The sequence below is a fragment of the Mya arenaria genome, chromosome 6 (assembly GCF_026914265.1).
Source record: "Mya arenaria isolate MELC-2E11 chromosome 6, ASM2691426v1".
Taxonomy (NCBI): domain Eukaryota; kingdom Metazoa; phylum Mollusca; class Bivalvia; order Myida; family Myidae; genus Mya; species Mya arenaria.
Genome location: NC_069127.1, coordinates 50,311,425 through 50,323,889, shown reverse-complemented (window position 1 = coordinate 50,323,889; position 12,465 = coordinate 50,311,425). Strand labels below are relative to the sequence as shown.

Genomic DNA, 12,465 nt, shown 5'->3' with positions numbered 1-12,465 from the left:
ACGACGTGGACAAGCCCAGTTGCCATCAACACAAGACCAGTCATTTAGGGTATCAAAATGTTTTGCTTGTATATCTTCTTACAAAATATACATAAAACTTCAAAATACAAATTGATGTTGTTCTTTTTATTAAATTAATTACACATCATTTCAGTTACTGACATAAAATATATTTTGGATACTCCAATTCACGAAAGCATAATTTTGTATCGGACCTTAAAACACGTTTATTTTAGCTGATTAACACTTTTTGACCGAACAGTTATGGTTCGGTCAAAGCAACAAGCCATCCCGAAAATGTGGTGAATCCGTTCCCGTGGATAGTACCGCCTCCATGGGTTGCAGTGTTCTCCGTTCTCACCCATACGTCTTGGCCGGCTCGCAGTTCCACGGTAGCGGTCCGGCTAGCGGATATCAAATGAGTTGAGCCAGGGGCATGTCCGTAGTTCCACATGATGTGTTGGCCGTCTTTAACCAGTTCGATATACTCGTTCATGCCTGGGTCCATCATGAGGGCAAAGTTGAAAACGTAGACACCTGTCTCAGGAGCTCGGAACACGCCAGTAGCGCTCTTAAAAGCATTGCCAACGTTGGTTATAACGTTATCGAAGATCACCGTCTGTCCTGGGCCGAGAAGTGTTAGGGAGGGCGGACTAACGACGGCTGTAAAGGCAACGGCATAGTTCGGCTGCATAACGAAGCCTGGAATGTTAATAAAATGAATGGACAGGTTAAACATGTCGCAAATATAGCCATCAACTTTATTATAACGTATAGACAGGGTTTGATTTCTTTTTGGGATATGTGCAGGTATATGCATTAGTTAAGGCAATGCCACAACAGTGTCAACATATAAGATTAACACATGCAAAAGTTGAGTCAAAATCAACATCTTTTATTTTAATGTTGATAAATATTTTTGAGATAATAAAATCTGTTATTTCTCTAATAAAGTCTAGAACGTGTATGTATATACGCAGATATAAATGAACTATGAAATAGATTGTTATCAACAGTTATCGGTCAACAAAGTTTTTAAAGTAAAAAGAAACTTGAAAAATAGCATACGTTCATGTATCCCGCCAGCTTGTTCAGCTTCACGCAACATATGCGATTTAAGCATCGTGTTTTCTTTTTCCAAAGAAGAAACCCTCGCTTGCAACTCTTCATCCTTCTTTACAAAACCTTTCATCAGACGTTCAATATCTTCTAGCCTATTATTTTCGGCTAGGGAAATTGCAAAGCAAAAAGCAAGTAGAAAAAAGCCAAGTGTCTTCATCCTGACATTTGCTGTAAGTCTGAACAAATAGTTCAGTTCGTTTCTTTTAAAAGGTTTTCAAAGCACAGATAATGTGCCCTACACATCACTAAAATGGAGCGAGAAAATCGGTTATCAGTGACTTTGATATGTCTTAGACAGAGCAATATATAACCAACAACAATGAATAATATAATATTGTAATAACTTCTTTCACAGCTGTTGTTGAAATAAAGAAGTTAAAACCTATTTTGACACTGCAACGCATATTTTTAAAAGCTCGCCATTGTTTTCAAAGGAAGGAAGTACATTTAATTGTAAATAGAACGGGCAATAAAGTGGGAAAGAAACGTAACGTTGCTAAAATGTTTCTGCTGTAATACATAAGCAAGAAAACCATATTTATTTTTTAATTTGTCTCATGTACTGAAATCAGTGCTTGTTTGTAACACTCACCGGTAGATCCATAACCAGGGCAAAGTTGAAGATAAAGAATTGAGTTTATTTTCGCACGTAAGATGACTGACAAAGACAAAAAGAAACCACATATACTTGTATTTACCATTTAAACTGTCGAATGTTTGGCTATTAACTAATGTTCTAAATTAAGCGGTTTTCTTTGGCAAAAGTAAACCTAAAGCTTAAAAAGACGCGTATACACAGTCCATATCGTGTCGACGAATGGAAAACGTGCATTAACACATTTATTAATACCCCCTTCGAACGGTCGGCGAATCAGGAGTTTACTGAGGGATTGAACTAGTTTATTGGTACCAAACCTTTCCCCTCCCATGTCACAACGGGTTGAAACTATAAATAAAAGCATATGGTTATTTACGCATATTTGTATGTCAATAACGTCATCCAATCAAACACCTTATCTACAGGATATATGTCAAAAAGAAGGAGATCTGAACGTACCTATCTTAAACACGCTCTTGACAAAAAAGAACCTTTTGGATTTCGTCGTAAACACGCTATTGACTGCCATACCCTTATCGTAAACAACCTCTTGATTGATATACCTATTTGTCTGTGTCGTTAACACGCTCTTGATTGATATACCTATTTGATTGCGTCGTTAACAAGTTCTGGACTGACTTACCTATTCCACTACTTCGTAAACACGCTCAAGACTTATCTACTTGAACGTGAAATGGCTATCATGAAAATCAAACTGAATGTCCATGTACATAAATGGACTTTCAAAAAAGACAACAAATAACATAGACTACCAGAATGTCTCTCAAAAACCTTCTTTCTTTATGTAAATATCTTTTTCTGTATATCTGTCGTCAACACGCTCTTACCTATTTGACTCTGTCGTCAACACGCTCTTACCTATTTGACTCTGTCGTCAACACGCTCTTACCTATTTGACTCTGTCGTCAACACGCTCTTACCTATTTGACTCAGTCGTCAACATGCTCTTAACTGACGTACCTATTTGACTGCGTCGTAAATACACTATTGACTGACGTACCTAATTCATAAGGACGTCAACATGTTTTTGACCGTCATACCTTTTTATTTTCGTTGTAAACACCTGTCGATACATCTACTTACTTGAATACGTCGTGAACATGCGCTGAGCTGTTTGACTACGTGGTACACATGCTCTTGACTGACATGCCTATTTGACTACGCCGCAAACACATTTTTGCCTTTAGCATTATTTGAAGAGTTTATTATCGTGTTTTGACAACTATTTTAACGATGATATGTTCAAACGAAAATGACCTTCCAATGGCGCCATTTCTTGTCAACGGGATATGAAAGGGATTATATTCCCGTTGTTGTTCATTGAACGCAAAATGCATGCCATACTGTTGACAAGTAGGTTGTGTAAACTCTTAAAGGGTGTCAAAAATCAAATTTTTGCGTGTATATATGTTTACAAAATATGAAGAAATACTTCAAAATTCAAAATAGTGTAGTTTCTTTAAAGTTATCATTTTGTCCCTTTTTATTATTGACATAAAATGTGTTAGGTACTATAAATATACGAAAACACAATTTTGTATCGAACCTTAACAAACACGTTTATTTTAGATTTGAAACACTTCACGACCAAACAGCTATTCTTCGGTCAAAGCTACAAGCCAGCCCGAAAATGTGGTGAATCCGTTCCCGTGGATAGTACCGCCTCCATGGGTTGAAGTGTTCTGCGTTCTCACCCATACGTCTTGGCCGGCTCGCAGTTCCACGGTAGCGGTCCGGCTAGCGGAAATCAAATGAGTTGAGCCAGGGGCATGTCCGTAGTTCCACATGATGTGTTGGCCGTCTTTAACCAGTTCGATATACTCGTTCATTCCTGGGTCCATCATGAGGGCAAAGTTAAAAACGTAGACACCCGTCACGGGAGCTCGGAACTCGCCAGTAGCGCTCTTAAAAGCATTACCAACGTTGGTTATAACGTTATCGAAGATCAACGTCTGTCCAGGGCCGAGAAGTGTTAGGGAGGGCGGATTAACAACGGCTGTAAAAGCAACGGCATCGTTCGGCTGCATTACAAAGCCTGGAATGTGAATAAAATACAACGACAAGTTAAACGTGTCGAAAATATAGCATTAAAATAGTGATAAAGTATATGAAGAGTTTACTTTTTGTTTGATATCTGTGCGGGTGTTTGCCTGATTTTAGGCACACCAAACCATGTGGGATTCACACATGCAAACATTGAGTCATGGTTCATCTCCTTTCTTTTAATGTTGATAAATATTTTGGAGAGAACCCCAATCTATTATTGCTCAACTTTAGTCTAGAGCGTGTATGTGTATACGCAGATATGAATGAACTATGAAATTGATTGTAATCAACAGTTTTAGGTCAACAAAGTTATAAAAGTAAAAAGAAACATCGAAAAGAAAAATAACATACGTTCATGTATTCCGCCAGCTTGTTCAGCTTCACGCAACATATGCGATTTAAGCAGCGTGTTTTCTTTTTCCAAAGCAGAAACCCTCCCTTGCAACTCTTCATTCTTCTCCACAAAACCTTTCATCAGACGTTCAATTTCTTCTAGCCCGTTATTGTCGGCCAGGGAAATTGCAAAGCACAAAGCAAGTAGAAAAAAGCCAAGTGTCTTCATCCTGACATTTGCTGTTGGTCTGAACGAATAGTTGTTCAGTTCGTTTCTTTTAAACGGTTTGCAAAGCACAGATAACGTGCCCTACACATCACTAAAATGGAGCGAGAAAATCAGTTATCAGTGACTTTGACTTGTCTTAGACAGGGCAATGTACATATATAACCAACAACAATGGATACTATAATATTGCAATAACTTGTTTCACAGCCGTTGTGAAATAAAGAAGTTTAAACTAAATCTTTGACAATACAACGCATATTTTTAAAAGCTCACCATTGTTTTCAAAGGAAGTGAGTACATTTACTTGCAAATAGTATTGGCAATAAGGTGGGAAAAAAACATTGCTAAAGAGTTTCCGCTATAATACATAAGCAAGCAAACCATATTTATTTAATTTGTCTCATGTGCTGAGATCGTGCTTGCTTCTGTCACTCGTCGTAGATCCATTACCAGGGCAAAGTAGAAGATAAATAATTAAGTTTATCTTTGAATGTAGTATGACTAATATAAACAAAAAGAAATCACATATACTTGTATATACCATTTCAAATGCCGAATGTTTTGCTATTGACTAATCTTCATCGTCCTTATACAGTTGAGCTTCTGTTTTATATTGACTTAATGCGTTCGCGACAAAAACTTAATCAAATAACCTGAGCTGCACTCTCATAGATTTACCGTTCTTACAACTTTTTCTTTTAATTTTGTCTTGGAATGAGTTATTTTTGCGTAAATATCTGCAAACCAGTGATGAAAGACTGCTGACAAAATATTACATCGCAGATTTTCCTATTTCATTTCGAAAACTAATGTTCTGTAGCTTTTTGCATATATATTTATGGCTTAAAGCGTTTACCAACGGTTTAAGAAAAATGCATAAAACATCAATTTTTGAACTTAAATAGAAAATATGTGACTTATTTTGTCAGCAGTCTTATAGGAATGGTTTACATGCATTTTCGCACAAATTGGCTCGTTCCAAGGCAAAAAATAAAAGAAGTTGTCCAAACGTTCAGCGGTTTTCTTTTGCAAAAGTAAACGTGTAGCTCATAAAGACGTGTATACACAGTCGACGAATGGAAAACGTGCATTAATACGTATATTAATACCGCCTTTGAACAGTCAGCGAATCAGGAGTTCACTGAGGGGTTTGAGCTAGTTTATTTGGTACCAAACCTTTCCCCACACCTGCCACAACGAGTTGAAACCATAAATAAAGGCATAAGATTATTTACGCATATTCTCATGTCAATAACGCCAGCCAATCAAACACCTTATTAACAGTAGATATATCAAAGGGAGGGCGATCAGAACTCTGTAAATCTGAAAAATGATGACACACTGCTCTGTTTGTTTTATGAGAAAAAAAGATTACTTAATTGCTAACCCGAGTGTCTGACTAGGTCGAAAACACGCTCTCGACTATTGTACCTATTTGCTTACGTCGTAAACATGTTACTGACTAACGTACCTTTTTGCTTACGTAGTCTGATAAGTCTATATGTAAAGATATAAATATGTTCCATGTGTTTCCTGTCCGGATGGGGGCTGTTTCGGAAAATATTCTTTGGTTACCGCCACCAAACGGCCAGCGACTCATGAAGGCTATTTGACTTCGTCAAAAACACGCTCTCGGCTGACTTATCTATTTATGAAGGCTATTTGACTTCGTCGAAAACACGCTCTCGGCTGACTTATCTATTTATGAAGGCTATTTGACTTCGTCGGAAACACGCTCTCGACTGACGTATCTATTTATGAAGGTTATATGAATACGTCGTAAACACGCTCTCATCCGACGTACCTGTTTAAGAAGGCTATTTGACAATGTCGTTAGCACGCTTTCGACTGACGTACCTATTTTGCTGTGTATTTAGCACGCTATCGAATGACATACCTATTTGACAACGTCAATAACACGCTCTCGAATGACAGACATTTTTGACTATGTGGTTAACACCTTCTTTACTGACTCATCAACTGATAACGGGTTATCGATAGAGTTTCACATAACATGAAATGTCAATTCGTTTTGGTTATGTTTCTACTTTTTCGATTACACATCTGTTCAGAAAAGAATTCATGAAAAATATTTCAATTAATAGTTTATATGTTTAAAAGTGCCCGGTTGTATTGCTGATTGAATTTATAAGGTTGATCTGTTTTTAAAGGAAACAGCAATAAGTTGAATACATTATTTGGTCCCATTGTGTACATTTCAATGATTTGACATACCAAGACATTCATTGCTCTGTTAAAGCTACCAGCCAGCCCGAAAATGTAGTAAATCCGTTCCCGTGGATCCTGCCGTTTCCATGGGTTGCTCTATTCTGCGTTCGTACCCAAACTTCCTCGCCCATGCGCAGTAGTACGGTAGCGGTTCGACTAGCAGATATGTAATGTGTAGACCCCGGCGCATGTCCGTAGTTCCACATGATGTGTTGGCCGTCTTTAACTAGTTCGATATATTTGTTCATGCCTGGGTCCATCATAAGAGCGAAGTTAAAAACGTAAACACCGGTCACGGGTGCTCGAAACTCACTAGTGGCGTTCTTAAAAGCGTTGCCAACGTTGGTTATAACGTGATCAAAGATTACCGTTTGTCCAGCACCAAGTAAGTCGAGATAAGGTACGTTTATGACTGCTGTAAATGCAACGGCATCGTCGGGCTCCATTATAAAACCTGATATGCAAAAAGATTGAAAACGTAGCGATTATTCTCAAAAAGCGATCGTATGCAAGCAAAGCGTGCCAGGTACACCCCAACTTTCCCATTAATTAAGAATGTTGAAATCAAACAATCAATACTTAAAACGCCGCCCTAAACCTGTACTCTGCAGGTGAAACTATAATACGACCCGTTCTGTTAACGGGCGTAATAAAATTGAAAGACCAGAATTTCAATCAGTACGCTATGGACGGCAATATTACATATTAAAAATCAAACATTGAAGTAGTGTGATCAAATATCGTAATATTCAGAAGATAAGAAACTTTCGTACACACCATGTATTGTGCTCGCAGTATGTACATATACATGAAATTGACTCAAATAAGGAAACATATTAAGGTCAGTACAAAAAGAACATACGTTTCAGCTTTCCATCAGATTTAAGGAGCATGTTTTCCTGTTCCAAAGAAGAAACCCTCGCTTGCAACTCTTCATTCTTCTTGACAAAACCTTTCAGCAGTCGTTCAATTTCGTCTAGCCTCTCGTTTTCTGCTAGAGAAAGTACAAAGCACAACGCAAGTAGAAAAACACAGAGTGTCTTCATTCTGCCATAAAATGTTTTTAAGAACGAACATTCAGTTGACTTTTTATTTGTATATAACATGCATTAAATGTCATACAATGGAACGAGGTTGATAAAGTTATCAGTGACTATGATCACATCTGTGAAACATAGAGACGACTACTTTTATCTTGACGAAAGTACAATTATTTGCGAGCAATTTTGGCATTATGTATTGCAATGAAAAAAATATTGCTTACTTTAGTTGTTGTTGGTGCTGTTTTTTGGGGCTTTTTTTTTGCTTTTTTTGTTGATGTTGTGTTTTGTTGTTGATTTTATTTATTCATTTCTTTATTTTTTATTTATTTTTATTTTTTATTTTTTTTTTTTTTTTATTTTTTTTTTTTTTTTTGGGGGGGGGGGTGTTTGTTTTTGTTTCACCGATTACGAAAACTACAAACGTTCCTTTTGCTAGCTGCAGTTGTTCTCAAGTACCATTCACAAGGATCGTGCGCGAATTAACGAGTACAATGAAGTACCTAGAACGTAACTCAGTTCGAATCCTGCTGCCTGCGGAGTATTTCTTTCGATTGTTCTTTTAAATTCTGACTTCTTGTGGGTTTTTTACTTTATATCCATAAAAAAAATTATGTAGTAACTTAACACCTGATATGTTTTTCAAAGTTTCCAGAAATGTCTTATATTTTATAACATAATAAGCAGCAGCTAACTGGCCTCTTATAAATGTCGCCGGCTACGATTGCAACTGATCCAAAATTTATTCGGCATTTAACGAGATTCATAGCCAGCTAAAACTCAGAAAATACAAAACTATATCAGAGCCAATCAGTATGTCAGCAAACAGCAATAGCATCAGCTTCTATCATTATTTGCATTCGTTTTCGCTAATTGTGATAACTGGTACAAATGGGAGATAAACAACAAATTGCAAATGGTTTTCACAATTTTGAATGACTTACCTTTGATATGCAATTAAAGAGTCACCCGCTCTTGGTCTGAGGTCGTTGTTGCCAGTGCTTGGCGCCATATAGCATTGCTGTCAATGAACAGTCTTAATCAAACTAAGACTTTTAGTTTTATACGTTTTAAGTGTGTATGCCTGCTGTCCATAATCCTTTGTTCCAGAATGAGCGATGTTCAAATTTGTTGTTACGTTTTGAATTACTTTAACACTATTTTCGCTAGTTTATCGTTCAAAAGAGTAGCCATAACATTTTTGTAGTTGTGCTTTAGTCAAAAGGTATCCGCACACGCTCACTCGCACACACACAAACACACACGCACGCACGCACGCACGCACACACACACATACATTATAAAAATGACATTTTGCAATGATAATTGACAGACAATAATTTATAAAACATCTTACATTGTTATATAATCTACAAATACAGTCACAATATTCTGAGTATGAGCTCAACGGCTTCTAGATATGTAATAATAATAACGCGTTCACGACATCGTTGCAAACTTTAAACGTGAAGTTTTTTTATGAAATGCTCAAATATTTCAATGTAGACAAGTACAGCTGAAACAGTTGTTCCAGTCTTTACAGCCGGCCACAAGTGTTTCAATTAAATTTCCAATGCAGTAATAATTTGAATTAACCTTAATGGCCCGATTGTTCGGAACTTTGTTAAAGATAACAACGGTACTCATCGTTGTTAACTTTTTTAAGGGTAAAATATTTGACGATGTGTTCATATATTTAAATAAAACAAGGACAGCTGAATTAGTGTCTGAACTCTTGTTAGGAATACTGCTGATCATAAGTGTATATGTAAACATTACAGAGCAATATTTGTTTGAAAGTTAACAACGATGACGTTAACAACGTAGTTAACTTTAACAAAGTTCTGAACAACTGGGCCAATGTTGTTAATATGGTATCAACTCATAATGTAACTCTGCATCTTGGTTTCAAAAAGGCATCATCGTTAAACAGTATGTGGGCTTTAAGTTATAAATACAATTATATAATAGATATATCCGGAAGCGAGCTTTCTTAAAGTTAAAATGTGGTAATGGTCAGGGCGGACATGATTTGACGTTAGAGAGGCGAACTTAAGGCGGCGTACCTCGGGGCATGTGCGCTCTCTCCCTGAGTGGGTTTGGTTAATTGAGTATAAAATGGTGCATTTTGGCGTAATTTATGCTTAATTGATCAATCATATTGACATGAATTTGTCACATGGAAAATTTTAATTGGGTTTGTGTGTGTGCGGGGGAGGGGCGGGGCGTTCGCCGCTCGTTAATTCCGCCAGTAATGGTAACAACAAGACATAAACATATGAATTAAATTAAATTTCAAAAACAAATTCATTTCAAAAACAAATTCAACAGACTGCATCCTTTTAGTTTGCTTTATTTTGACCACATATTTAAACAGAATCAAGTTTGAGAAGTCAGAAAAAACACACAGTTATGTAAATCTGAGTAAGGGGAGAGCGAACGTTTATTTCCTCGTGACCAGTGTCTGAAAAACGTGCAAGTTCCTATCGTCACGTATTTTTGTACGTATTGTTTCCACATTGACATTGCTTTTCATATGTTTTTTGTTATGTGTTTATAAACTGTGGTAATAGAAATAACCTTTCATTGAACATGCGCATAAAAATGCGTTTATCCTGGTTTAAGTGTCGGAATCGGCGGGAATTAATGATAGAAGATGCTTTTATATTATCATTTCGCCAGTTAAATTTAATTCTTATTTAAAAAGTTTAATTTTGCTGTGTACAGTAAATGTTTTTTTAGAAAGAAGAATATTAGCCTCATTTTGAGTGGCTATATGTGTTGACCTTAGCGAATATTATGGTATCCGTCTGATGTGTTGTGATTATTCCCTCAGGGAACGCATGATTTTGACAGTAGAGTATTACTCAGGTGAGTTGTGTGTATTGCCTCGCGGGCATTATAATATACGTCTGATGTGTGGTGTTTATTCCCTCGGGGGTTGCATCGTTGAGGCATTATACAATACTTCTAATTCCCTCAGGAGATGTATTATTTCGACTGTACAATATAAAAGAAGTGTGGATCATTTTGGCAGTAACGTTTAAGTCATCTAATGAAGTAGAGTACTAGTCGGTTATCAGTGTTTGTTTGCCGTTGTCTTCAGCGAAGTACAATACTAGTCGATTGTTAACGGTTGCCGTTGTCCTCAGTGAAGTAGAATACTAGTCGGTTATCAGTGTTTGTTTGCCGTTGTCCTCACCAAGGTAGAATACTAGTTGGTCGTTAATGGTTGCCGGTGTCCTCAGCGAAGTACAATACTAGTCGGTTGTTAATGGTTGCCGGTGTCCTCAGCGAAGTACAATACTAGTCGGTTGTTAATGGTTGCCGTTGTCCTCAGCGGAGTACAATACTAGTCGGTTGTTAATGGTTGCCGGTGTCCTCAGCGAAGTACAATACTAGTCGGTTGTTAATGGTTGCCGGTGTCCTCAGCGAAGTACAATACTAGTCAGTTGTTAATGGTTGCCGGTGTCCTCAGCGAAGTACAATACTAGTCGGTTGTTAATGGTTGCCGGTGTCCTCAGCGAAGTACAATACAAGTAGGTTGTTAATGTTTGCCGTTGTCCTCAGCGAAGTACAATACTAGTCGGTTGTTAATGGTTGCCGTTGTCCTCACCAAGGTAGAATACTAGTCGGTTGTTAATGGTTGCCGGTGTCCTCAGCGAAGTACAATACTAGTCGGTTGTTAATGGTTGCCGGTGTCCTCAGCGAAGGACAATACTAGTCGGTTGTTAATGGTTGCCGGTGTCCTCAGCGAAGTACAATACTAGTCGGTTGTTAATGGTTGCCGTTGTCCTCAGCGAAGTACAATACTAGTCGGTTGTTAATGGTTGCCGGTGTCCTCAGCGAAGTAGAATATAATTCGGTCGTTAATGTTAGTCGTTGTCCTCAGCGAAGTAGAATACTGGTCGATTGTTCATGTTGGCATTGTCCTCGGCGAAGTAGCTTAATGTTTGCTGCTGTTCTCTGCTTAGTAGACTTTAGTCAGATGTTCATGTTTGGCATTGTCCTCAACCCAGTAAGTAGTTTGATTATTATTCAGCGGTCCATTGTCAACGTTATTAGTTTGGCAGAGAAAGTGCTCATTAAGATTTCTATAAACGCATTTTCCAAGACAGTCCTTCAAAGCGTTTGCATTTATGTCAAGTTATACGTTCTCATGGTCTTTAGCCCCAGTAAATATTGCAATCAATCAGTAACGATGTGTATACGAACGCTATTTTTTACTTTTAGTAGACATCCATTATTGCTTAATTACTCCAGATTCAGACTTTAAAGATGCACTCTTATTCAAATAAGATTTATCACAATTTAAAAAATGGTTTTAAAAGACCATTACAGTCGAAAACAATGTTTTTTTGAAGGATCCGAGTTTATTTTGAAAGAAATGTGCTGAAAAAAATGTGCGTTTTCAGCTTTTAAATACACGGTTACAATGTTGATATTAGTAATTAATATTTTCCATAAATACATTATTTAGTGAATGTTAAAGGTTTATCACTCAAAATGAACATTTGTTATACATGTGTATTTATTGATTTTGAATAAGAGTGTCACTTTAAGAAAACGATGATATAAATATATATGTGATCATCAAGATAATCAAATGCATTGTTATGCCTGTTTCTTTAAGGTTAACCAGACCCAAATAGGTGCCCGATTTCTAGTTCAATCCAGAACACACTGAAAAAACAAACAGTTTTCATAACGAGGTAATCAGACCCGAGTAGGTGAATGACCAAGCCTGTCTAGGTCAATGACCGAAAAAAGTCAAGGTCCCTAGTCAATAATGAAGATATATAAAATTATGTGAGTTTTTTTTCTTTTCTTTGTTACAACTCTGCACA

General features: G+C 37.1%; 3 protein-coding genes across 3 annotated transcripts; all 3 read right to left on the bottom strand.

The window, feature by feature from the left end:
* Nucleotides 1-125: 125 nt before the first annotated feature.
* On the bottom strand, nucleotides 126-1,274 carry LOC128239061 (complement C1q tumor necrosis factor-related protein 3-like). The gene is made up of 2 exons (XM_052955502.1): nucleotides 1,069-1,274; nucleotides 126-702 (listed from the first exon to the last, which is right to left on the bottom strand). Exons 1-2 carry the CDS (start codon nucleotides 1,190-1,192, stop codon nucleotides 263-265), a joined length of 564 nt encoding a protein of 187 aa, XP_052811462.1. The 5' UTR covers nucleotides 1,193-1,274; the 3' UTR covers nucleotides 126-262.
* A 1,932-nt stretch (nucleotides 1,275-3,206) lies between these two features.
* On the bottom strand, nucleotides 3,207-4,403 carry LOC128239060 (complement C1q-like protein 4). The gene is made up of 2 exons (XM_052955501.1): nucleotides 4,139-4,403; nucleotides 3,207-3,776 (listed from the first exon to the last, which is right to left on the bottom strand). The coding sequence occupies exons 1-2, from the start codon at nucleotides 4,347-4,349 to the stop codon at nucleotides 3,337-3,339; spliced, it is 651 nt and encodes a 216-aa protein (XP_052811461.1). The 5' UTR covers nucleotides 4,350-4,403; the 3' UTR covers nucleotides 3,207-3,336.
* Nucleotides 4,404-6,566: 2,163 nt separating this feature from the next.
* On the bottom strand, nucleotides 6,567-7,624 carry LOC128237861 (complement C1q tumor necrosis factor-related protein 3-like). The gene is made up of 2 exons (XM_052953440.1): nucleotides 7,441-7,624; nucleotides 6,567-7,032 (listed from the first exon to the last, which is right to left on the bottom strand). The coding sequence occupies exons 1-2, from the start codon at nucleotides 7,622-7,624 to the stop codon at nucleotides 6,593-6,595; spliced, it is 624 nt and encodes a 207-aa protein (XP_052809400.1). The 3' UTR covers nucleotides 6,567-6,592.
* Between the last annotated feature and the right edge of the window lie 4,841 nt (nucleotides 7,625-12,465).

What these genes read in the sequence shown, in the direction of transcription:
- LOC128239061 (XM_052955502.1), bottom strand. Translation starts at nt 1,192, where the DNA reads ATGAAAGGTTTTGTAAAGAAGGATGAAGAGTTGCAAGCGAGGGTTTCT. An exon ending in AGCTGGCGGGATACATGAAC is followed by an intron (nt 703 to 1,068) that starts GTATGCTATTTT and finishes TTAACATTCCAG; the next exon opens with GCTTCGTTATGCAGCCGAAC.
- LOC128239060 (XM_052955501.1), bottom strand. Translation starts at nt 4,349, where the DNA reads ATGAAGACACTTGGCTTTTTTCTACTTGCTTTGTGCTTTGCAATTTCC. An exon ending in AGCTGGCGGAATACATGAAC is followed by an intron (nt 3,777 to 4,138) that starts GTATGTTATTTT and finishes TTCACATTCCAG; the next exon opens with GCTTTGTAATGCAGCCGAAC.
- LOC128237861 (XM_052953440.1), bottom strand. Translation starts at nt 7,624, where the DNA reads ATGAAGACACTCTGTGTTTTTCTACTTGCGTTGTGCTTTGTACTTTCT. An exon ending in ATCTGATGGAAAGCTGAAAC is followed by an intron (nt 7,033 to 7,440) that starts GTATGTTCTTTT and finishes TTTGCATATCAG; the next exon opens with GTTTTATAATGGAGCCCGAC.